At 53.8% G+C, this 25,808-nt stretch overlaps 1 protein-coding gene across 3 annotated transcripts in view; it reads right to left on the reverse strand.

Annotated features, from left to right (window-relative positions):
• The window catches only part of ZNF423 (zinc finger protein 423), a 346,122-nt gene that overhangs the window by 262,843 nt on the left and 57,471 nt on the right, over positions 1 to 25,808 (reverse strand). For 2 of the 3 annotated variants that reach the window (XM_025268619.3, XM_044931682.2), the window contains exon 2: positions 25,452 to 25,511. In XM_025268619.3, the coding sequence (XP_025124404.2) occupies positions 25,452 to 25,511 (60 nt within the window). Of the gene's footprint in view, positions 1 to 22,813; positions 23,331 to 25,451; positions 25,512 to 25,808 lie in introns of those variants that run through there. The other variant, XM_025268623.3, reaches the window with a different exon arrangement.

Consider the following 25,808-nt stretch of genomic DNA (forward strand, 5'->3'; position numbering starts at 1 on the left):
AAAGCCCCCTTGCCATTAATTTTAATGAAGAATGGTCTCAAAGACACACACCTGCGCACCCTGGACACCCCAACAGCAAACTCGGGTTCACCTGCTGCAGCAGGTGTGAGGAGATTAATTCCCCAAATGCTCAGAAGAGAAAATATGTTACAAATGACAAGTCAAGGAAAGATTGATGGATGACTCCTCACTCAGAACAGTTCACCAGCTCCTCCCCTCCACAACGTTAGTCATTCCAGCCGTCATCACCCTGGTACAGGACTGGGTCACCTCCTCCCCTAAAGATCCCCTAAAGACCACAAACTTTGGTGGCTTGTGTAGCCACTCATCAAACCCTCAGGGGACAGCTGCTAGGTGGTAGGCACTAGAATGTTATTCTGGCTCCACCTTCACCTGCCAGTGGTGGAAAATGATTTATCCAGGAGCCAAACATCAGAAGGATCCACTTCAGGGGCTTGTTTTAAAGGATGCTTAAAATAAGCATCCTTTCAAAAAACATTACACCCTCATATTCCTTAATGAATGGCACTCCAAGTCTAAATTGTAGTGGCAGGGGGTACACACTTAGGTGATCCTAAATCCTAAAGGAAATCAACCTTTAGGAAATCAATCCTAAAGGAAATCAACCCTGAATATTCATTGGAAGGACTGATGCTGAACCTGAAGCTCCAATACTCTGGCCACCTGATGAGAGGAGCCAACTCATCAGAAAAGACCCTGATGCTGGGAAAGATTGAGGGCAGGAGGAGAAGCAGACGACAGAGGATGAGATGGTTGGGTAGCATCACCAACTCAATAGACATGAGTCTGAGAAAACTCCAGGAGATGGTGAAGGACAGGAAAGCCTGGTGCACTGCAGTCCATGGGGTCAAAAAGAGTCAGACATGACTTAGTGACTAAACCACAACAATTCCTTAAAGAATGACACTCCAAGTCTAAATTGCAGCAGTAGGCAGTGCACACTGAGGTGACAACATTAAAGAAATGCGAGTAATGGCCATAAAAGTCAGGTGAATGCTTACTTTTAGAAGGAGGAGGGGGCTGTGTCTGGGATGGAGAACACAGATGGGGGGTTTCAATGATGTCTCACCTTATAAGAATTTGCTAAGTTGTACATTTGCTTTGTGATTGCCCTCAGCTGGTAAAGAATCCGCCTGCAATGCGGGAGACCTGGGTTTGATCCCTGGGTTGGGAAGATCCTCTGGAGAAGGGAAAGGCTACCCACTCCAGTATTCTGGCCTGGAGAATTCCATGGACTGTATAGTCCACGGGGTCGCAAAGAGTCGGACACGACTTCCACATTTGTTTTGCGAGGTGTCTGTGTTTCATTTTACAATAATATAGGCTCAAAAATGAAAAAGGCAAGCTTGAGATATGCCTTGAAGGTGATGCAACCCAAGGACCAGCAGATGGCTGGAGGGTAACAAGAAGGCATCCTCGGGTCGACTTACAGGGGGATCACTGCAAATTTGCCACCAGCGTGTGGCGTGTGAGAGGCCTCAGTTCAGAGTAAGCTTTGCTGGGCACTGGCTGTTTTCAGGCTTGGAACTGCAGTTTCACAAACACGCACACCTCTGCTATAGCAAACCTGCCTGTTTTCACTGTGCTCGTTTGAAGTTAAGATCCCCAAACTCGGTAAGTATGTTGGTCTGGAAAGAATGAGGGGCCAAACATCTCCTTCACGTCTCCCTTTAGGCTTCAGGGCTCCCCGAGGGAAGGTGCCCTGCCTGCCTAGGTGGGGCCGGGAGCCTTGCCCTTTAGCCCTGTTCTCTTCACTGTGCTGAGTCTATAAAGACAGATTTCTGGCAGCGACACCCCACTGGGCTGTTAGCTCTGTAAGGGCCTGGATCACTCTGAGTTGCTTGCACTGTAACCCCCCGCCGGGGTCTGGTGTTAGCTGAATGAATGAATGAATGAATAAGTCAGGCTTCCCACAAGAGCTTTCCCCCCTATTACATTCCAGAGATCAGGAACCACACCTGCCTTACTTACCATGGACACATCAGTGTCTAAGCCAGGACTCAGCACACAGAAGGTCCCAATTATAAAATAAATGAAAGAAAAAAAAAAAAACTGTTCTAGGGATGGAGGATACAAAGTTGACCAAGACATGACATGGTCCTTCCATCAAGGACCTCCTCATCTAGCAAAGAGAGGCACAAACCAGACCATGTGATAAAGGCAACGGCCAAAAATAAACGGAGGGTGAGAGGAGGGGGAAATCAGAAAGGGCTTCTCAGAAGACAGAACATGGAGCTGATTCTCAAAGGAAAAGCCAGAAAGTTTCCCCCCTGGGAGGCCGGCAGCACCTCTGAGGAAGTGTCCAGGGTCTCCCCAAAGAATCTGCCTTGTCTGCTGATTCCACCAAGAGTCACATCCCCAAATCCTCACATCATGCCAGGATCACCACCTCCCCTCCAAAACACACGCGCACACCCCAAGAAGGCGCTTGGCCTCCCCAATGCAGCGTGACCTAGGCCAAGTTATTAACTTCTCTGAGGCCTTTCCTCAACGGTGAAAGGGAGACGATGACAATAGGGCCTGAATTACAGAGCTACCAGAGGATAACAGACCATAAACTATGGCAAGAGCTCAGCGCAGTGCTGGCTACTGTCACCTCGAAAAGCTTCCTTCTGACTGCCATCGTTATAGCTAAAGAGGGCAGAGGCAAAGCCAAGTGTGTCCCCAGCTTGCTCACGCTTCATCAACAAGCGCCTTGGGTGTGCACACAGACCTCCTTTGATCTTGTTCAAAGGCAGCGTCTGACTCAGCAGGTCTGGGGAGGGCCCCAAGATGCTGACATTTCAAACCAGCTGATGAGTGATGCCGGTCCGTGGAGCACACTTTTGAGTAGCAAGCAGTTAGTCCAACACCTGGTCTCCTCCCTTGTAAAGTGGAATCGATAACAACCAATGCACAGAGTAGTCACTCAGATTAAATGGGGCAACACGGGTTCAGAAACCCCTGGCGCTCGGCTGGGCACGTGGAGGACGCTAAGAAGATGATCCCCCCTCCTCTCCTCCCATGACTGGCTAATTCCAAACAGTATTCATCAGGACACAACCCCCACCCGGAAGCACTGAAACAGTGTTCAAATAAGGCTTAATGAGATGAATGAATGGAGAAACCCCTGTTGAAAATCCACTCAGCAACGGAGTTGAGATCCAGAAGCAGAGCCTCGGGGCCCTGACCCCTGGAGGGGCAGTGCTGGTACGGTTATGGCAGGACAGCCCCGTGAATCAAAACCTCCACCCAGCCCTGCCCGCCACGGAAGCGACTCCCACTGAGAACACCGCCTGAGCAGCATCCCTCCCGCGTCTCCCCCCACCTTGGCTGTGGGAGGCACACAGGTGCCAGGACAGGATTCCCCACTCGCCAGCCTGTGCCCAGCCCTTCAGAGGTACACAGACACCCCGCACGCTTTCCCAACACTGAGGCCATCCTGGCATCTGGGCCAGAGAACCGGGGCTCACAGGAGGCGGGCAATTCACCCGAGGTCAGGCCAGGAAGGAAGAGAAAAGATGGGCGTCCTGGATCCCATGCTACAACAATTTCCTGGCCTAAGGTCTGAACCCTACTTTCCAAGAGTGGTAGGGAGCAGTGAAGAGCTCGCAGCCCCCTCCCCTGTGACACAGGATGTTAACAGGACAGGCCGGGTCCCCTAGTACCCTCCGACCTCAGGAACTTCACCCTTGGTGTGAAAGCCTGGCTGAGTCCAACCCAGCAGTGGATCTTGGAATATAGACCCTAATAAACTCATGGGGAAATGAATTAAGTCAAGAGCCCACAGCCTCCACATCTCTGAAATGAAGATGTTTTATTTTTAATGTCCCCTTTTTATTGAAACAACTTAGATGCAGTATGTGCTCAAATCTTAAGCAAACTGGGTGGCATATTTTTACAGAAGACCTTCCCAAGGCCCCGCAGACTGCACACCCCCCCTGCCAGCCATGCCCCAAGGCCAGTGACTGCCTGACCTTGGTCACCAGACACCGCGCTGCCCAGTTCTGGACGCCACATAACGCGCGCATGCAGCACGCTCCTTTTGTGTCTGGCTCCTCTCACTCCGTGTTGTGTCTGGGCCATTCATCCAATACCCGGGGACGGCGGTCGGCTATGTGTTCTCATTGCCGGGGCCATACTTTTCAGTTTGGCTTTCTTAAAGGCCAGGTCCAGTCCTGTCCTTTCTCTCCGCGGTCGGTGTCACTAAGGGCAGACCTTAGACCACAGGGCAGCTCATCCCAGTATTTCTGTCCTGCCACTTGTCCTTGTCCAGTTGCCGCTTTGAGGTTTAAAGCATCTCCACGACCACAAGTGGCAAGCACACTTGGCTGAGCAGAGAGCTCCCTCTCTCCTCCGAGCGCCATGGGCGCTGAGACGGTCTGCCTTAGTGCGACAGGGAGGGTGGGAAGGCGCAGTGTCTGAGGGTCATCCGCTCCTGGGGCCAGGTGGTGGCGGGTAGGAGGCTGGGCCAGAGCTGGGAGGGTTGGGGAGAGCGCTCCACTCCACGCAGGGAACCTCACCGTCCCCGCGCCCCTGAGAGCCACACCCAACGAGCCTCTTGCCACTGGCGTCCTTTATCCAGGTGAGAGACAAGAAAGGTCCATGCCCTCCACATTCCTTCTCAGAGCGTTAGGGGTGGGTGTTGTAATGTGGTAAAGCCACTTGGCAGGTTTTCCAAAAAAATTAAGCAACCCACGTCTCTATTGACTGATAAATGGATAAACAAAATGTGGAGTATACATACAAAAGAATATTAGTCAGCCTTAAAAAAGAAGGAAATTCTGACACGTGCTACAACTTCGATGACCGTGAGGACATGCCAGGTGACACAATCTGGACACAAAAGGACAAAAACTGTTCAAGAGTTTCAGTTTGGGAAGGTGAAAAGAATTTTGGAGATGGATGGCGTGACGATTACACAACAGTGTGAATCCTCCTCATGTCACGTGTTGCCTGGACACACGACACCTGGACACTCGACCATGGCTAAGACAGTAAATTGTATGTCGTGTATATTTTATCATAACTTTTTTTGGAAAAAAGTAAAATCCTGAAAAAAGGCAGGCTGATGCAAGAAAAAGGAAAACAATTCATGGTATTAATATGAGAAAAAAATTCAGTTTCAGGCAACTACCATTAAATAAAACAATGAGACTGTTTTATATTTTTTAAAAAATAAAGTGAGAGCTTGCAGCCACAGTACGATTAAAGTGGCAACAAGATGTAGAACTGTGTATAATCTCCAACCAGAGAAAAGAAGACAGTAAAAAAAAAAAACTTCTCTCCCTTCTCTGTCTTGCCCCCAACATCACTGCCACCGAAAACAAGATGTGTGGTAGGCAAGAAAACACGCGCGATTTCATCAGACAGAGCAAGTTCTAATCAGAAGCAGGGGGAGACTCTCCCCTGGACGTGTGGGTCCACACTTTTCTCAAGTCTTGGAACCTTCAGAGCAAGTTCCAGGCTCCGAAGGACTCTCCTTCCTCTGGCTTCTTGTAAAGATGAGGTTCTGCACAGCGGAGGGTCCAGGAAACTCAAAAACAGCCAGTCTCCAACTCAGGATCAGTCTGGAACCGACACACAGATCCCAAGGCTTCTGAAGAAGAAAAGCCCCAGCGGCCAGCACCGCTCACCACACCACACCTCCCGAGCGCTCAGGCTCACTGCAGGCTCTCTCCCCTCACACATCACAGCAGTGTAAGCAGAGACACTGGCTACATTTCACAGACAAGGAGACTGATGCTCACAGAAGGCGAATGGCTCCGCTAGGCTCCCAAGCAGGAGGCAGAGCTTATGTACATGTTGATGACCCGGCAGAGTCCAGAGCCCAACTCTTTTTTTCTTTTTTAATTTATTGTTCTTTTTAAAATTCTTTTAAATTGGAGGATAACTCCTTCACAATGTTGTCTTGGTTTCTGCCATCCATCAGTACAAATCAACCATAGGTATACAAACTCCTTCTTGAACCTCCCTCCCACTCCCCACCACATCCTGCCCCTCTAGGTTGTCACAGAGCACCGGGCTGAGCTCCCTGTGCCATACAACAAATTTCCATTGAGTATCCATTTTACATATATGTATATGTTTCAAGGCTACTCTCCCAATCCGCCCCACCGTCTCCTTCCCCTACTTCCCACAGTGAAGTGAAGTGAAGTGAAGTGAAAGTCACTCAGTTGTGTCCAACTCTTTGCGACCCATGGACTAGTCCACGGAATTCTCCAGGCCAGAATACTGGAGTGGGTAGCCTTTCCCTTCTCCAGGGATCTTCCCAACCCAGGAATCGAACCGGGGTCTCCCGCATTGCAGGCAGATTCTTTACCAGCTGAGCCACAAGGGAAGCTCACAAGTGTTCTCTATGTCTGTGTCTCTACTGTTGCCCTGCAAATAGGTTCATCCATAGCATTTTTCATAGATTCCATATATATGCATTAATATACGATATTCGTCTTTCTCTTTTTAACTTACTTCACTCTGTATAACAGGCAGAGCCCAGTTCTTAACCATCAGGCTATGGCGCCCTTCTGAGACATGCAAACAACCTAAGGGACTCCATAGCCCAAGTCTCCACTGACAAATGAATGAGCAAACAAAATGTGTGGCCTGGCCAGGGCTGAACCAGGTACACAAAGCATAAACCTTCCTTTAGCAATAATCTCATTGATTCACATAGAGAGTTTAGAGTTTTCAAAATCTAAGAATCTTTTTGCTCCAACAGACCACGAAGGTAGATAAGAGAGTTTTCATTGTCATCCACAGTTGATAAGAAAGGAAATTTAGAGGAATGATCAGAAAGGGCCATGGGCAGCTAAAAGTCACACAGCAAGCTCCCATCAAGTTAGACCTAGCATCCAACCAGGCTTCATTTCTCGACCCCAGAGACAGTCAGACCGCACTAAGCCTTCTGGAATGTGCCCCCAGATATAACATTCCAGCGGCCCTGGGCTACAGAAGAAATTCTCTGGAGTCCATGCAGCCTTCCTGCCAAGCCACCACACAATGCCTGCCTGCCAGCCTGACATTCGGGCCTCCGTTTTTTATTGCTAATTAATTTGGATGGAGACGTCTTTAAAACGAGACTTAACGTCGGGTCCTCCCCACTGTCTGTGAACCAATTTCATTACAACAGAAACCGTGTTGCCAAAATGAGAAATCCCCTCCTTTTCAGGCCTGTGCCCTTGAAGGCATCTTATTAGAAAAGACCATTTCTTAATTAACATTTTTGATCTTTAATCCATTACACATCCCTCTAATCCTGTACGGAGGTGCGGCTGGCCCACTTCCGCGGGCTGGCTCTGGGCTGCGCAAGGCTGGCAATTTCAGCGCTGAGGGCTCGCTCACAGCTGGACTCCGCCGCGGACAGTCTGCCGCTCCCAGACACCACCTCTGGTCCAGCCGTGGGTACATTTCCCGAGCGGGAGGCAGGAAGGGGGGGCTCGGTGCTGACACCCCCAGATGGGCCAGTCTGCAGACGAGAGTTCATTTCATTAACCCCTGAACCCCATCTCTGCTCGCCCCAGAATGGTTTCAAGCAAAGGCTGTTTTTAGCAGCTCTGGCTCCCACCAAGTGTGAGAGTCGCGAGGCGGGTCTTCCTTCCCATTTGCACAAATCGCAAGCAACTTGACCACATCTGTAAGAAGATTTGGTCCCCGCAAGGTCACAGGACCCCGCTGTGTAAAGCTCTGAACCTGCCCAGGGATTCCATCTTCATTGTGTGGTGAGGACCCAGCCTCTCCTGGGTTTCCTCCCACCTCCCTGACCACTCATCTCTCTCCTCCATCTCTCCTCCTCACCCCAGCCTTCAATACTGATGCCTCCTGGACACAGATCTCAACTCTTTCACTCAGTCCAGGCTCACGCTGCTGGTAGGCGCATCCATTCCAGGGTTAAGTACTAATGACACACTCATGACACCCAAATGCACCCCTGGAATCATCCTCCCCAGATCGCAGGACCACACACATTCAATCGCTCATCAATATCTATGAGGCATCTCAAACTTAAGGCCACCGTCTAACTCTTGAGCCCACGGCCACCATCTGGACCCCAGCGGCTCTTCCCAGGACTGCCATCACAGGGAAGGGCCCCTCTGGCCATCCCGCCACTCAGCCAAAAACCTTGGAGTTGTCCATGGGTCCCCTTCTTTTCTCATCCCCAACATCCAACTCAGGACCAAATTCTGTTGGACCTTCTCCAAAAGAAATTCCAAGTCTGAATTCTTCACCTCCTGCCCCTGGTCTCAGTCCCTCCGTCTCTCAACGGAATGGGTATGAAGTAAGCTTCACTGCCCACACAGCAGTGGGCCCCTCCCCAGCTCCCCTTCAACTCAGAATAAAACCCACGTGGCTTCCCTCTGTGAGCTGCTGCTGCCTGCCTCCCTTCTCAGCTCCCCAACCTCACTCCATGCCCCGCTGCCCCTGGTTCTCTCTATTCCAGCCACAGTGATGCTATTTCCCGTCTCTGTCTTTCAATGAGCCCAGCTCACTCCCATGAAGAACAGCGGCTAGAACACTGCTCCTACCCACTCCGCATGGCCCATGCCCCCTTTGCTCAAACACCCCCTCCTCAGCAGAGGCCTCTGCTCCCCATCACCCCCATCATCTCTAACTGGCCACCCTGCTGGTCCCCTTCCAACAGAAATACAGAACACATGATCTATTTACTGGTTTATGTACTGTGCCTGCGTCATCTCCCCCACTAGACCCACAGCAGGAACTTCGTTGGCCCTGTTCACCACCTAGAACAGTCCTGACACTTAGTAGGTGCTCAGTGACATTTATGACGGATGGAGTGCAGCCTGTTGGGACCTTGCCAGCGGTGACTCAGCTGCTGAGCTGAGTCATTCGGCTGGTGACTTGTGAGCTGGCCCGGCTCACAGCCATCACTGGCCATCAAGAGGTCCTGCAACACCAGCACTGAGGTTCTTTCAGCAGCAACAGAGACGGTGGTTAGACATTCAGTGGAACTTCCTGGTGAAGTATGTTCTGAGAAACTGTCCATCAGCGAATAAAGCCCAACTTGAGCCTCATGCTGGATTACTAGGGGTGGGAGGGAGAGATGTCAGAGGAGGTGGAGTAATGGAGGAGATGGAGCCTCTGAACAGCTAAGGGAAAGGGACAGGCTGTCATGTGGTCCTTCAGAGACTGCAAAGGGCAGGACGGGAGTTCACAGAAAGAGCAGGCCCCCGGGAGACATGTGCAAAGGCTTCACAGAGGATGGGCAATGGGCTGGGCCTTGAAGGGCTTGCAGCTTTGGGGTAGGTGATGAGGAGGGCATTGCAGGATGGGGACACAGCCCAAGCCAGGGCACAGGGCTGGAAATGAGGACACAGGACTCAAACCTCTATTCAATTATATGTAAGAGAACGTATCTGGGATTGTGGAGTCCTCCACCTGCCTCGACTCTCCCAGCAAAATGCTCCAGTGAGATCCTCCGTGGGACCACCTGCCTCAGGGTACCACAACCACCCAGGCTGCTGAGGGCCCCTGAACGCGGCCAGCCACAGAGCTGGGCCTGCAGCGAGGAGCTCTGGACTCCCAGTCTAGTGCTCCTGCCGTTCAGCACTCCCCAAGTTCCCCCTTCATCTGCATCCCCAAACCTTGACCTGAACCCTGGAGGCCATTGTGCTGCAGACCACGAGGACAAGAGCCCATCCCCCATAGCAGCAGGGGGCCAAGATGCCCAGCACCCCCCTGCCCTCTCCCAGGCCAGAGATGGAGGGTACCGACTGGCTGTGGAGGAGCGGGGGGTCAATCTCTCCCTGACACCAGACAAGTTACCTTTAGGGAAACTTTTGTCAGGGCCCAAGCAAGCATTTCCCAGCCGGTCAGGCCCCAGGACACAGTCTGGGATGGTGCTCGGGGAGGACCAAAGACAACACCCGTGATGGAGACAACTCAGCACCCGGGTCCATCCTCCACCCTCACCTTGTGGTCCCTTCCCAAACCTGTGGGTCAGATTCAGGCCCATCCCTGGCCCCTGGATGGTGTCTCAGCTTGGGGGTGGGCTGAGGAGGGGAAAGGGGGTGCCAGGCTCTAAAGTCAGCCTATGAGGTGAAAATGCCATCTGCCCTGAGATGCAGATGCCATGACATGGGATACGCACAAGGATGCTGGCCAGGAAGGGCTTGGCTCCTGGGTCAGGCGTGAGACCTGAAGACACCCATCTTAAAGCAACAGGGTCACAGCCACGTGCCCCGCAAGGGGCCAGGCAGACCCTCACCTGCATCCCAGACTCACCTACAGAGCCCCCCACTGATGCAATCGCCAGCTCTCTTTAAATTGTTACTGCCCTCTTTTCCTGATAAATGAGCATATAATGTGGGAGATCCCCTGGAGGGGGGCATAGCAACCCACTCCTGGATTCCTTCCTGGAGAATCCCATGGAGAGAGGAGCCCGGCGGGCTACAGTCCACAGGGTCACAGAGTCGGACATGACTGAAGCGACTCAGCACGTACAAAGTGGGAGAATTGAGCTAGTAATGATCTGAACCCATGCACAGACTGCTGTCGGCTCTGCCACAAACTTGCTGTGTGACACTGGGCAAGACCCCTAGCCTCTCTGAGGTTCAGTTTTCACATAGGGGAATAGGAATGATACCAATACCAATGTCAAAGCACTGCTTCAAAGATTCAGTGAGATGATACCTGTGGAAATGCCTGCTTGAGGGAGTCCAGGGGGCGGAGTGACAAGTACAGGGGACCTCGGAGACAGAGAGAGCCAAGTTTGAATCCTGACCAGCCACTTACCAATCGGCTACTGGATCTCTCCAGGAAGACAAGAAGGCACGGATGCGCATACACTCGAGGCCCCCAGGAACCACAGGGACACAGGGCTGTCAGCCCCCAAGCAGATCGCACTGTGTGAGGCTGCGACCCCACCTGGGCTGTGCCTTCGCTGAGGGGTGGGTCCCAAGCAGCCGGGCCCCAGATCCCACCGGGTCCCCAAGCTCTGCGGCTTCACAGGAGTCGGGGGCTCAGGCTGGAGTCCCAGGCTGGCTGCCTCTCTGTTCTTTCTCTCCACATTTGGGGAAGGCATTTCCTCCTTCCCGGGGCCTGCGGGTCAGGTTTCCACCCAGATGGAAAGTCCCACCCAGGGGCCCCCAAAGGAGAGCTCACCATGGAAACTCCACGGGGCGCCCGCCAGACACAGGGGCGAGTGGCCACTGGCAGACCTTCCCGGGGCCAGGCCCACCACCCTGCCAGCTGGGAAGGGAGGGGGCAGAGGGGGTTGCAGTTGGACTTTCTCCATCTCGGGCACAGAACACGGTTCACAGTTTACGTGCAAAGCAAAGAGCGGCTGAGTGTGAGCATGTCTCGGTATGTGTGTGTGCATTTGGGCGTGTGTGTCTATGGACAGATCCTGCAATAGCAGCCCCAGCCGTGTGCCCTCTTAGCCTTTCTGAGCCTCATTCTCCCTGGCTGTGTCCCTCCTGAAGGCTGGGCTCTGCTCAGATAAGTAAATACAGTAATCTGGCAAAAAGTGAACAAGGGGTGGGCTCTGCTGGTTGAAAAGCCCTCAGGCCCCACATGCTAACCACAGTCTGATGCTAATCCGAGCTGAGAAGGTGGGGACCCAGTGGGCGAGGTGTATCCTGGGCTTTGACCTCAAAACATAAACAGAGCTTCCCAAAATGTGTTCCAAGACTCCCTGAGCTAGGGATACGTGTTCCTCAAAAATGGAAGAGGAGTTGCTGAGGTTAAAATTTTTAAAAAAAGAAAAAGAAGAAGGGCTTCCCTGGTGGTCCATGGTTAAGATTCCGCCTGCGATTGTAGAGGACACAAGTTCGACCCCTAGTCTGGAAAGACCCCAGTAGGCCACAACTACTGAGCCTACGCACCCTGGAGCCGTGCTCTGCAACAAGAGAGGTCAATGCAAGGAGAAGCCTGTGCACCGCAACGAAGAGCAGCCCCCCCCGCCGCTCGCTGCAACTGGAGAAAGCCCGCCAGCACCAATAAAGACCCAGTGCAGCCATAAACAAACACAAATAACAGAAAAGAAGCCGACTCCCGGATATAGAGAACAAATTAGTGGTTACGGGGGGAGAGGGAAGGATGGAGGGGCAATATAGGGGTAGGGGATTAGGAAGTTTAAACTATTAAGTGTACAAAAGCTACACGGATATCTTATACAGCATGGGGGACACGGCAATATTTTATAATAGTTATAAATGGAATAGAACTTTTAAAAAATTATGAATCACTATATATTATGCACCTACAGTTTTCCAGGTGGCACAGTGGTAAAGAATCTGCCTGCCAATACAGGAGATGCAAGAGACCTGGGTTTGAACCGTGGGTTGGGAAGATCCCCTGGAGCAGGAAATGGCAACTCACTCCAGTATTCTTGCCTGGAAAATCCCATGGAGAGAGGAGCCCGGTGGGCTCCAAGGAGTTGGACACGACTGAGCACACACACACACATGCATATTGTACACCTACCCTATATAATATTGTACAGCAATTATACTTCAATTAAAAAAAAAATCTGATGAGTCTTCCCCAAGATTGAGAGCAACCACTTGCAGACCAAGGGCTCTGCCTTAAAGGAAGCCGCTTGATTGCACTTAACCAGGCACTTAGAAAGGTAACCTGAGCAGCTGCGTAGGACGCAGCCAGCTGAGATGCCCCGTCTCTGCTGCATGCCCTCCAGGCTGTACTGCACGTAACTCCACGGCTGTGCTGTGCACTTAGGCCCGGAGCATTTTCCAGGGTCAATTTAAGAAAGAAATCGAGGAAAGATGTTTCTGTATTGTGTGCCAAATTGTTATTGAGACAGAGCTATTGTTTGTTCAATGATTAATGAGGATCCACGCAGTAAATTCCTCAGCATTTAGTGCCAGGGATAAATGTCCTCAGTCCCAAGTACTTGAATGAGACAGAGGCGTCTACTTCATCCTATTTCTCTTTTGGCCTCAGCTGCCAGGAAGCTCACCGGCAGTGACCCTGACCCTTGGCTGCTGACATAATTAGTTCTTTCATCGATTACTAACTGCCCAATGACACCTGGGCACTTCATCTTGTTTCATTAATAATCACCAGAACTGGTGGGCTTCCCTGGTGGCCCAGTGATTGAGACTCCACTCTCTCAATTCAGGGGTCACAGGTTCAATCCTTGGTCAGGAACCTAAGATCCTCAAGCCCCATGCCACACAGTGTGACAAAAACTTCATAGACTAATTAAAAATAAAGTACATATGATAACTAACTCCTGTTTGAGGACTACCCTGGGGGCCCAGTGGTTAAGACTCTGCTCTTCCAATGCAGGGGACACGGGTTCAACTCTTAGTCAGGGAACTAAGATCCCACACGCCATGCGGCACAGCCGAATAAAACACAATCACCAGAGCTGGTGTTTATTGGATGCTTGCTGTGTGCCAGGCACTGTGTGAACACACAGCTTTGCCCTCACTCATTCGTATAACAACGTCAAAAGGTAGGGCTTCAGTCTCCCCACTTTACAGATCAGGAAACTGAGCCCTGGGGAATAACTGAGTCAAGCCCATACTCACAGCTAAGAAGCCAAGAGTAGCGCCATGCGTGTTCAGCTGCCCCCAGTCTCCTCATTCTAGAATATGAGCCTGGAGGGCAGGTCACCACTGCGTGTCTGTGGCCGAAGACCCCTGATGATTAGGTGATGAACACATTGGAGGTAAAGCCAGGATTGATGCAAAGGTCTGTTTGCTTCAACCCCATGCAAAACTCCTCTTTCTGGCCTTGAGGGCTGGTAAACCTCACCTTAACCCTAATACTAAATCGACTACTTAACCTTAACCCTAACACTAAATCTAAGCTTCCTTCTAACACAATCCCAGATGAACTCAGCATTAACCAACCCAGTGTTCCCAGCCCCACCCATCCTCAGTTCTGTGGGGCCAGCACTGTGACCACAAAGGCTAGGGGGCAGATGGTGGAGCACGTGGGGTCTGCAGCAGGGACAGGGCAGCGGGAATGGGCTCGGGTTTCCCGTCTGGGGAAGTCTGGGCAGACACGAGCGGCGTTGGCCTCCAAGCAGGCCCGAGCAGAGGATGGCAGGGCGGGCAGGCCGCGCTAGCCCGGCTCACAGCAGCAGCTCCTCTGGCCTGAGAGAGCCAGCCCAGCGGGTGGGGAGGAGATGCCCAGCCCCGCTTCCTGCCCACTGCGGCTGGCCAGGAGCCCCGCAGCCAGCACAGGAAATAACAGGGGCCCCCAGAGGCCGCCCAGCCAGGCCCTGCTCCGAGGCCGCCCAGGGAGGGAAGGAGGCCATTGTCGGCCTTTGTTGCAGTTTCCCCAGCCTAGCCCGGACTCCGGGAGGCCCCTGGGAGCTAACAAAGCTTCCCCCAACCCGCAGCTGTCCAGCCTCCCCCAGCCCGACCCTGGGGACAGGCCCACCCGGCCCTGGGCTCTTAAAGCGGCAGGTGCAGAGTGGAAATGAAGTCATGTCCAAGTTAGGGGTGGGGTGCACGTGGGCCAGAGCGGGCTGGGCCAGGCATGCGGACAGATGGCCACTGGGGTCTCTGTCTGCACCCGGGTCTGCCCGGCGCCGGGCCCAACAGCAGGGGTGTGGATCGTTGGTCGGAAAGAATGTCTGAAGCCCTGAGTGTACAACAAAGGAAAAGCAGAGTGAGAGTAAGGGGGTGACCTGGACATCTCGGGAGCCTCCTCGGGTGGGGAGAACTGTCCTTGTCCTTGAAGAGAGATCCCGGAAGCAGCTCTTTCTGCTCATCTGCAAGCCTAGGGGTGTGGATGGGTGTGTGGTGCCTGTGTGTGCATGTCTGGGTATGTGCTCATGTTTGGAAGTGTGTGCATATGTGCCCTGTGTATGTGCGTGTGAGCATTCATATACAGGGGTGTGCACATTTGCACTGAGTGCATGTGTGTGCGTGTGAGGGATGGAGGAACATGTGAGTGTCTGTATATGTGCACTGTATGTGTGTGTGTGCATTGTGTGGGGAAGTGGGCATGTACGTGTGTCTAGAATGTGTAGGCACAGTGTGCTTAGGTTTGTGAACAAGTGTATATGAGTGTGTGTGCATGCAGGTAAAATGACTTGTCACTGTTACACATCACTGTGGAAGAGCATTCCTGGCTTGTGTCCATCAGCAGTCATCACCCCCACACTGACCCCGGAAGTGTGTGTCACCACTGTGACCTCTAGGGTTCTTAGCACATCCTTGGGGATGTCCCCCCCACAAGGATGCCTTACATCTCCACTGGGTCCTGGTCACTGTGAAGTAGCACCTCCAGAGGAACAGACCCTGGACTCAGACAAAACCAACCCAGATTCAAATCCTGCCCTGGCCCGGATCAGCTGTGAAAGCCTGCACCCGTCTCTCAACCTCTCTGAGCCTCAGCTGCTCATCCGTGAGATGGGCATGATACTACTTCCTACCACCTGTGGTTAAGAGGGTTAAATGAAAGACGCATGTCAGGTACATGGCCGCTGCCTGGCCCCAGCAAATGCTCACTAGATGGTTGGGTTTTTTCATGGTTATTGTTATTACAGTTGCTTATAATTATGGTTATTGAGAATACAATGGTGAGCAAAGCAGGCACTACCCTTGCCTCCACAATCGCATTTAGCCCAGAGAAATAGAACAGCAGAAGCAAAAGTGTCTCCTTTTTACTCAATTCAGTATCAGTCTGATGTGCTAACTACTTCTAAGTACAGCCAGCAGCCATCCGTGGAAGCAACCAAGCACAACAACAAAAGAGGAGTCATCTATCAGTGTGGGCAAAGTAATGGGTTTGTTGAACCAGACAGGCATCAGTTAGCCAGGCTCAACCTAACACACACGGAACGAGAGAGAGAGGGAGAGAGAGCCTACGCACGTACCCACATATGCCTCACGCTCAAGAATTTTAAGAGAGGATCAGCAGAGAGGACAACCGCCTAACCCCTGCGGGCCTCCCACAGCCTACAACAGGACTGCAACTGACGCGGTGCTAAACATACCCATCCCAGAAGCTAGGCCCTGCAGAGTGCCTACCCAGGAAGCCAGGACCAGCCAGGCTGCACGATTGGGCTGACCTTGGCCATTGCCTGCCGGGCACCGACCCATGGCCGCACGGTGGGTGCATCAAGCCCCACCCAGGGAAGGAGCTTGATCATACGATCGCCTCAGAGCCTCTGGCTTTCAGACCCTGCCCACTACCCCTCTGCCAACCCCAACCCCACCCGGGCCTTCTCCACAGGGGAAACAGGCAGCGCCCCACTCCAAGGTCAGCGTGAGAAAGGATGGTCCCTTGAGAGCTCAGTCCCACCCCAACCCTGCATGGGGGTGAAGGCGTGAGTACCCTGCCCACTGCGGTGACGCCTAGAGACTGCCGATCGAGACAAGGAAAAGGAGGAAGGGAGGGGCCTGTCGGAGCCTTCTGTGGCCCACACAGATCAAGGCTCGGAGCTAAGCTCCAAGCCAAGCTTCCCTCGACGTGCTGTCAATATATTACAGAGTAAGAGGGGAGAGCGCCAGCTGCCACCCTTGGGGGCTATGGCTAAGCTCCATGCATCCCCTCATATCGTCCTCACAATGGTCCCAGGAAGCAGGATAAGCATCCCCACTTCAGATGAGCACATGGACAGCACAGAGAGGCTGAGTAACTTACTCAAGGTCACACAAGTAGTGTCTTCAGCCTCAAACCCAATTCTTGCTCTTAACAAAGGGAACAACAATCTGGCCCTGTGCTGCCAAGGGAAAACGCAGAGGAAGAGGCAGAAGTGAAGTTCTCCACCTTGGCAAACATTGGCTCGGTGGCTGTCAGTGACCAAGACAGGGCCCAGCTCTGGGAGCATAGAGAATCAGACATGGTCGCTGCCTGAGGGAGTGAGCAGAACAGCAAGGGAACCAGGCACATACAGGAGGAACGTCGTTACCAAGCAGACAGCAATGAGGACCAGGATGAAGGCAGCTCCCAGGACTCAGGGGCAGGCACAGTAATTATGGCAGGGCAATCGTGGTGGCCTCCTGGAGGAGGCGTCATGTGGACTGAGCTTTGAAGGAGGAGCTCCGTAGGCAGAGGGCCCCCGCCAGAACAAGAGTCAAGGGGAGTGGGTGAAAGGGCTTAACTCATCAAACCCTCTAAACCCTCACTACTCCAGGTAGTGGGTGGACCATCAATACCACTCTGGAGCTGGCTTAGAATGCAGAATCTCAGACCCCTCCCAGAACGGCTGAGTCAGCATCTGCGTTTTAACAAGATCACCAAATTTGCCTACATGGTCAAGTTTGAGCAGGGCCAATGTAAACCACGCCTGGAAACCACGGTGAGACCTCCCCCAAATCCCGAGGAACAATGTCATCATCACTCCCGGGGCCCACACCCACATACATGCCCGACTGTGGCCCTGGTGTACAGCCAGGCTTCAAGTCACCAAAATAACTGCTGATTTCCAACATCCATCAGTGGGGGCCCAGACCCTAGGGAGCACCCAAGGTTGGATAAAGTAGGACCAACCCCTCCGTCAGGACAGCCCTCATCATTGGTGCCTGTGAAAAATTCCAGAGCCCCAGGAGAGGCGAGGGCAGATACACTGGGCTCGTGGAGTGGACAGTCCCCAGTCAGCAGGGCTGGGAGCTTGCAACTTCACTGCAGAGAGCAAGGGTACAATGGCAGAGCAGCTGCTGTACGCCAGCCTGTGGGTACAGGATGAATGACACTGAGGCTCTGCCTCCAAGGAAGCTCCAAGTCCACCCTTGGAGGTGAACTCAGCAAGACAAACCCCCCTCCAGCAAAGCCATCAGTCAGGCCATGGGGGAGAGAAAAAAAGAGTCAGAAGAGAGAGAGAGAGAGAGAGACACACACACACACACACACACACACACACACACTCCCTTGCACGTACCCCGGGCACCAGCATACACGTGTACACACATGTGCATGGCAGACGTGGCACAGAGGAAGCAATGTACAGTGCAGCCCAGCGGGGCCCCTGGCTGGTCCAGAGCCAGAGGAAAGGGTGGGCAGGAAATACCACATCCCCTCGGAGAGCTGGGCCAAGTCAGCCCCAAGGGCCTGGGACGCAGCACAGAGGGGTACAGAGGCCACAGAGCCCCCAAGAGTCTGAGTCAGGGCCAAGACCCCTGGGCACACTCGCACACACACCACACACACACACACAAGTGCATGCCTCCATGTGCACTCGGGGCACAGATGCCCTACCTCGTGGACTGCTCACCATGGTAACAGAGTGGCCACCTCTCAGCTCCAGTCACCACCTGAATGTCTCCGAGGCCTCCTGAGCTGGGGGAAGCAGCGCTAACAAAGGCCCGCCTGGCCGGGGGTCCACAGTACAGACCAGTCGGCGCATGCCTGCCGCGCTCCCCCGGTGAGCTCAGGGCCACCGCATCTTCCTACCCCGCCTGCCTGGCTCCACTCAGCTCAACTCCCCACAGACGCCCCAGCAGAGCTAATGAGAAACTCCCCAGCTGGCCCCATATAAAAACGCATTTCATAAGTCTTTAAAATGCTAGGAAATTCTCCATCTATTTAGGACTTTCCTGCTCCTTTAAAATGTCCCCTGGTCCTTGTGGAGGAAATGACTGGGTTGGGGGCTCAAGCGCAGGAGGTGGGCAGAGGCAGCCGAGCCAGCCCGGAGTCAGGGGCATCTGGTAGCTTCCTTCATCAGCCCCAGGAACGCGGGAAGGGGGTAAGGATACCGTCACCGATGAGCCAGGGTAAGGCAGTCACTCAGGAGAAAATTCAGGGTGAATTTTCTCTTTCCCAGGGTGAATTTCCTGGGAAAAACCCTGGGACAGAGGAGAGGAGAGAGGGAGACAGTCTCTCCAGCCTTGATCTGAGGATTGAAGAAGTCAAAAAGTCCTGGGAGCCCCTAAGAACAACTCCAAAGGGTGACCACCGACACAAAGGCATTGGTAAGAGCGTTGTTCACGAGTTCAAAACTGAATGCGGTTCAAGTGTCCAGCGGGGGGGGCAGTTGAGGCAATGACTGCTCATCCTCCCAGAGACCCCGATGTGGTGACTGAGGGCAGGGTGTGTGGATCGAGAGGTCTCCAAGAAGCTCGGGGCTCACGGGGGCTCCACGGAGCCCACCGGTGCATTCAGCCTGCACTTCACCTCGAGAGAAGGGATGGAGCTGGAAAGCGGGCCAAGAGAAATGTAAACAGCAAGCGAGCAGGAGCACAGAGTGGTGGGTGGAGTCTCCGTGAAGTAGTTGAAATAATAAATATGTGCTCTAGGACAACACCGGCGGGGTGGGAAGGAAGCCCCGAGAAGGTTCAGAGGAGAAGGCTGGGCTGCACCGAGGGGCCTGGACTCCCTGAAGAGAAAGGCCGGGTCTTCCAGACATTTCTGTCAAGTTCACTGGTGGAAATGTGGAGGTGAAGGACCGCAGCGGGTGAGAAGGCTGCCACCTCTGCCCGTGATGGGGGCACTGACCACTCCCCCACCCCGCAGCTAACCGGAGTCAGATTAAAGGAAAGGCTTCCCTCTGCCAAGGGGCCCCCAGGCACCGGACACCCAGATGCCACTCTAATCTTCCCCCCTCTGAGCAGGTCTCTGAGCCTGCAGCCCTAACACAGACCCACCACCCCACCGCAAACTGCACACACACCCAACACGCAGGGGGGCCTAGAGGCAGGCGGGCTGGGGTCAGGCAGTGGGAGTCTCTATGGACAGCGTGACCCACAGTGTTTTCCAGATCTGGCCTTTGAAGATGGGAAGTGTGCTCAAGGCCTTCTAAACAGGCACCTCCTCTCCCTTCCGGCAGCGATCCAGGAGGCCTGGCCCTCGTAAGACTCCCACCTGACCCAGGAGGGACCTGCGCACTGAGCTGACCCTAGCCCTGAGCCTCTGGTTCCCCTCTGACACAAAGAGCCTGGACCAACATTCTCACAGGCAGACCTACCATTTACAATTTAGGTGCCACAGTAATGCTGGAGCTGTGTGTGTGTGCACGCACGCTCAGCCGTGTCCAACTCTTTGCGACCCCATGGACTATATAGCCCACCAGACTCCTCTGTCCATAGGATTTCCCAGGCAAGAATACTGGAGTGGGTTGCCGTTTCCTCCTCCAGGGCATCTTCCCAACCCAGGGATCAATCCTGCATCTCTTGCATCTCCTGCACTGGCAGGGCGGATTCTATAACCAACTGCGCCACCTGTCTGGGTTCAAATCCCGGCTCTGCCACTTCCTGGCTGTGTGACCCAAGTCACTAGCGTCCGTGTGCCTCGGTTTCTGTATGTGAAAGGCACCAAGAAGGAGAACTGGCTCCTAGAAGCGACTCATGCATGGGAGTGATGGTTTCGTTAACCAGGACGATGAGACCTACAACAGGGCAGGAAGGCCTGAAACTCTGATCACACCAGCAAGGTCTCAGGCTGCTGGGCCACTCACACACAATCGATTATACTGTTTCCCTCCAACCGCAAGTGTGTGTGTCACGGTGCCAGACGTGAAGCTGACTCACCTGTCCAGGCATTGATAGTGAGTGTTTGTCAACAAATGAACTGTTTTCCATCACCAGACTGCCCCTGACCCTCCTCGCGCTCCATCCCCAGCTTGGTCCAGGGCAGCCATGCTGGAAGGAAGCCCAGCCTGCCCTGAAACCTGGTCCAGGGAGGCAGCAGGTTCTGGTGAGGCAGTTCCACAGAGGTGAGCCCCTTCGTCTCCCAGCTCAGACTTAGTGACCGGCAGAAGGGAGGCAAAGCGGAGCGTGGTTGCGTTGGTTCCCTGAAACCCCCCACTGTAGGCTACTATCATCCTGGTGCCTGCCACTCAGATGGTTCATTCCAAAGGGCCTGGGGGAAGAGAGAAGAAGCACTGAGGGAGAAAGGACCTCCCCACTGAGCTGGGCTGGAGGCAGACGGTGGGGCGCAGAGAGGCCTGGAAAGTGGCCCCTGGGTAGAGACGCACTTGGCAACCTTCTAATGGTGGCCGGAATGAAATCAGCTGGCAGAGGGTCATTCTTTGGCCTGAGCAGTGTTTTTTCAAATATACCGATTGACCAAAATGAGATAGCATTTCACATCTAGGAAAGCTAGAATCCACAAAAAAAGGAAAATTACACATATTAATGAGGATGTGGAAACATTGGAACCCTCATCTCTCAATATGAGCTGCTTTAAAAAGACTTGAGTTGCTAATTTTTTAATCTAAGAACACCACATAAAAATCCAGCTCTCTGGCTTCTCTTTTTAAAACTCAGAGGACGTGGGGATTCTGGGCCCAGGTGCCCTGTCAACAATCAGCTGGCACTGAGGTATGGCTGTCCAGGTGGCAAGGCCTGGGGTGCAGTGCACAGCGCCGCCTCCCTGCCACCTGCCCGCTCACCTGTGCCACCAGCCTGCCCCAGGTGAGCCTTTGAGCTTGGGATCCTTGTGGGCTTTCACAAAGGACCCTCACAGTTCCCTAAGGAATTTGAACTCACAGCCTGGCAAGGTAGGAAGACAAGCTTGCGAGTAATCTATGACCCTGCCCCTGAAATCACGAGCGCAATGCTCTGTGCCTTTGGGAAGAGAATCTATACTTCCTTCCACTGGATGCTTGGGGCTTCCTAGGTGGCACTAGTGGTAAAGAACCCGCCTGCCAATGCGGGAGACACGAGAGACAAGGGTTCAATCCTTGGGTCGGGAAGATCCCCTGGAGGAGGGCATGGCAACCCACTCCAGTATTCTTGCCTGGAGAATCCTATGGACAGAAGAGCTTGGTAGGCTACAGTCTACAGGGTCACACAGAGTCGGACACGACTGAAGTGACTTAGCACACACACAAGATACTATCCCTTCATCCCCCTTTTTATGGATCAGAAAAAAACAGGATGCAATGGGAAATGAGTTAAAACCCCACACCCACCAGGCACCGCCATACCTCAGCTCTAAACATTTCTCCTTCCCCCAGGTTCTGCCACCAGCAGCCCTATCTTTGCCAGCGGAGAGGCAAGGGCAGGCCCCCTCCTCCCATGACGCCCTGGCCAGAAGGGAGAACTGCAGGGAGACTGCTCGCCGCCCTGCCAGGCGGGGCTCTCCATCACTGTCAGGGCCCTGACTCAAGGGCACAGACAGAGCAGGTCAGGTTGCTCCTGGGGGTGGTGGCCACCAGGTCCCCACAGGCAGCAGAGGCCACTGTGCCTCCTGCTTCTTTATTGCAGCTCTCCATCATGCTCCCAGAGCCAGGAAAAGCGGGCGAGGGGACGCCGGCACCCTGGGGAGAGGAGGCGGAGCTGCCCGGTGTCCACGGCTCTGCACTCCCAGTAAGATGCCCTCTGCCTCCCTCTTTGCCTCACCCTGCGTTCCTCTGGTCTGATGAGCCAAAAGGCCCTCCATGGCCACCCTTGGGCCCTCTGCCTCCAGGGACCACTGTAGAGCCCCCATGAGGCCTCAGGTCTCTGCTCAGCTATCTACCTCCCAGTGGCGGGCAGCATGGAGGTTACACCCCAGGCTCTGGTGGCAGGAGGACTCAGGTTCGAGTCCCTGCTCCACAGCAACCTGGCTGGGGACGGCGGATCTGCGACCGCACCGTTCCAAGCCTCCTTCCCTCATCCACCAAATGAGGACAGCAGTTCTCAGTGATGGTGCCAAGGGTGGCTTGGGGAGGCTTTGCTCCCCCATAATCTTCTTTGGCACCTGCCCCCATTCTCTGATGCAGCCAAGTGACATTTTCTCAGCTTAACGAGAAGCGTTATTCTAAAGCAGCTTCAGCCAGGCCTTTGGCCCCATCCTCTACCAGATGGCAGCCCCGAACCAGCCCATGGAGAAACTGTGGACTTGCTGCTGGAAATACCACCCAGCTCCCAGGGTTGTCATGATAGCTCAGGGAGACCCTGGGGGGTAAAACACGTTTGCTCCGTGTCCTGGCACAGACCAAGTATGTGCTCACCAAAAGCCAGGCCACACGTCCAGGACTGCCTCTGCCACCAGCCTCATCCTACCACCAGGGACTTGCACCATCTCACAAGTCTCGTGCTCAGGGAATACAAGCTGACTTTAATAGCCCGAGTCCAACAGGATTGGGAAGGAAAATCTATCACGTGCATGCACTGTCAAAAAGAAATAATCAGAATCAGGCCAAAGGAAACAGAACAATCCATTGCCCGGCTGTGGATTATCCAATGCCCAGGATGCTTGGCCCTCCCTTTCCCACCTCCGAGCGGATGATCGAAAGCTGACAGGCACCAGGGAGTCCCTGAGGGCCGGAGGGACTCATGAGGAGTCGAGCACCTCCTCCTGCCTGCGCATGTAGGGTGCGCTCAGCTCTTGGCTGGAAACTTGCAAGCTGCACGACCTTCACCACTCCTGAGAGTGCCCGAAGGCCCTAAGGCTGGCGGTTCCACTGTAGCATCAGAGCGTTGTGGACCCCAGGCCTGCACACAGCCCTTGGCATCGCCCCTGCTTTCTACAGGAGATACACCCGGGCCCTGACACCCCCTGCACAGAGCTCCACACCCACCACACCGTCGGCGCCCTCCCGCATGCTGCTGCTGTCCTGGTCTGTCCTCGTTGCCGCTCGCACCACCGGGAACACAGCCGGGAGGGAGGCCCTTATACGGACACGACCAGGCTGGGCGCTTTTCTGGTGCGGGGTTTTGGAGCACAGTGGGGACCCTCATCAGAGCTGGCTGCAAGCCTGAGCACGTGCACCCCCACATCCGTCAGGACGCCTGGATGAGACGTGGAGTTTCACAACCTCGCTGTGTTCCTCCGACCGTGGGGAATGCATCTCGTCCGCACAGAAAGAGACAGGGCACGGGCCACCCAGCACCTCCCCCTATCCTGCCTAAAGTGTGGCCCCCAAGGCCTGTCCTAACTCAGAGCTCTCCTCCTGAGAACCTGAGCACCTCCCCACCCTGGCTTCATACCCAGCCCCTGCCCTGGAGGGGGCCCCTGCCACCAAGGACCAGGCACCTGCAGACACCACAGTGCCCAAACCTGAGCCAGCCAGGACCCAATCAGGACTGTTCAGACTTTCCAAGCAGCACAGCTCCCGCTACAGAGAGCCCTGGACCAGGAGTCCAGGAACGTGGTTTCAGGTACTGGCTCCCCACTTGCCTTCAGCTCAGTCTGTACCAGCATTCCCCAGATTTCAGTCACCTGGGAACCATCTTCATGATTTTTTCCTGAATCCAAGCATTATTACTTAAAAACTTTATCAACACAATTTTCTCACTTAAATGACTTCAACATCATCTTAAATCACACGCAGCCATAAAATCACAAATTCGATGTGTAACCGTTCAAGTGTTAAGCGTTGGTACGCCTGATGCCTAACACCTCGTTTCTGCAACGACTGACCCAGAGCATACCTCCCTCTTTGCCTCAATTTCCACACCTAAAAGACAAGGAGGCTGAACTAAATGGCTCCCTCGCAGGTCTTCTCAGGCCCAAGGTTCTCCCCCGTGGAACTGGAGACAGATGGCCAGGATCCTGGGACAGGGGACAAGGCGGGAGAGTCTGGGGCCTGCTGGACCGGGAACAAGGGCCCTGCTGTCAACAGAGGCTGACAACTTGCACAGCAAATGGGAGAGTGGTGCCCTCCCTTCCGGAGCTCCCAAGGACCCCAAGCCAGCTGCAACCCCAAGCTCCAGGGGCAGCTCCAGATTCTAGAATTTTATAGGGAGATAAACCTCATTCATCCACCTCTTTCTATAGCTGGGGAAACTGAGGCACCGGAAGGCACTTAGGCAAGGGCAGAACTGAGCGGGAAAACCCAAGGCCCCTGACGGCCTAGTCACCCCCATCACCCTCCAAAGGCCATGCTAAGTCACTTCAGTCATGTCCAACTCTGTGCGACCCCATAGACGGCAGCCCACCAGGCTCCCCCGTCCCTGGGATTCTCCAGGCAAGAACACTGGAGCGGGTTGCCATTTCCTTCTCCAATGCATGAAAGTGAAAAGTGAAAGTGAAGTCGCTCAGTCATGCCCAACTCTTAGCGACCCCATGGATTGCAGCCTAATAGGCTACTCCGTCCATGGGATTTTCCAAGCAAGAGTTACTGGAGTGGGGTGCCATTGCCTTCTCCGTCCAAAGGCCATGCCCCCCGCAATTCTAACCGCTCCTTCTTACCTCCCCCTGGAGGTGTGGGCTCGGGTCTGCCCACCTGAGAATGCGATGCGGCCACTTCCAGGAAAGCAAATAAAGGAATTCTGATTTCGATTGGAGTTTAAAGGTCCTATTAGAGTGGCTTTTATGCAATTAGGCTGGAATGAATGTGCAGCGATGCCCATGGCAGGGAGCTTCAGAGCCTGTGTAGTGGGGGTGCGGTGGCCCAACTGAGTATGCCCACAAGAGGGGAACATGGCCCCCAGGGGAATAAGGGCATATTAGTCTCTGTATGTAATAGATTTTATTGACCATATGGAACTGATATAAAAATCACGTTGCACGGGGTAATCTGGACTGGAGACAGGAATGTGACAGGAAGAATATGACTTCCATAACCAGCTGGGTGGCTTTCTGAATTTCCTGAGCCAGCCCCCCAGGACCCCCACCAAGTTTCCCGCTGGCCCCTGGGCATTTACCTGATGCTGTCACGGAGGAATCCCAGGCCAGCGAGAAGTCCGAGGCCTCCCCCTCTTCAACTGAAAGAGAGAACAGAGACGGGCCTGTGAGTTTTGAAGTTGTGCAAACAGGTCATTGGTGCTGGGGGGCGGCGGCGGGGGGGCGTGGTATGTGCAGGACACAGGGCAAAGAGGAAGAATCCTTTGGGGTAGTCCCTAGGGAGTCCCTATGATACCCATGATCAAGGGTGAAAGGATCAAGTCTACAAAGAGACTTTTGTTGGTTTCACAGAGATGTAAAATACTCAGAACAAAACCTAAACAGCAAATAAGTGCCGTATCTGTACGGTTCCCCCATCCTTGTGCCCCCAGCAGACA

Source organism: Bubalus bubalis, chromosome 18, assembly GCF_019923935.1.
Source record: "Bubalus bubalis isolate 160015118507 breed Murrah chromosome 18, NDDB_SH_1, whole genome shotgun sequence".
Classification (NCBI taxonomy): Eukaryota; Metazoa; Chordata; class Mammalia; order Artiodactyla; family Bovidae; genus Bubalus; species Bubalus bubalis.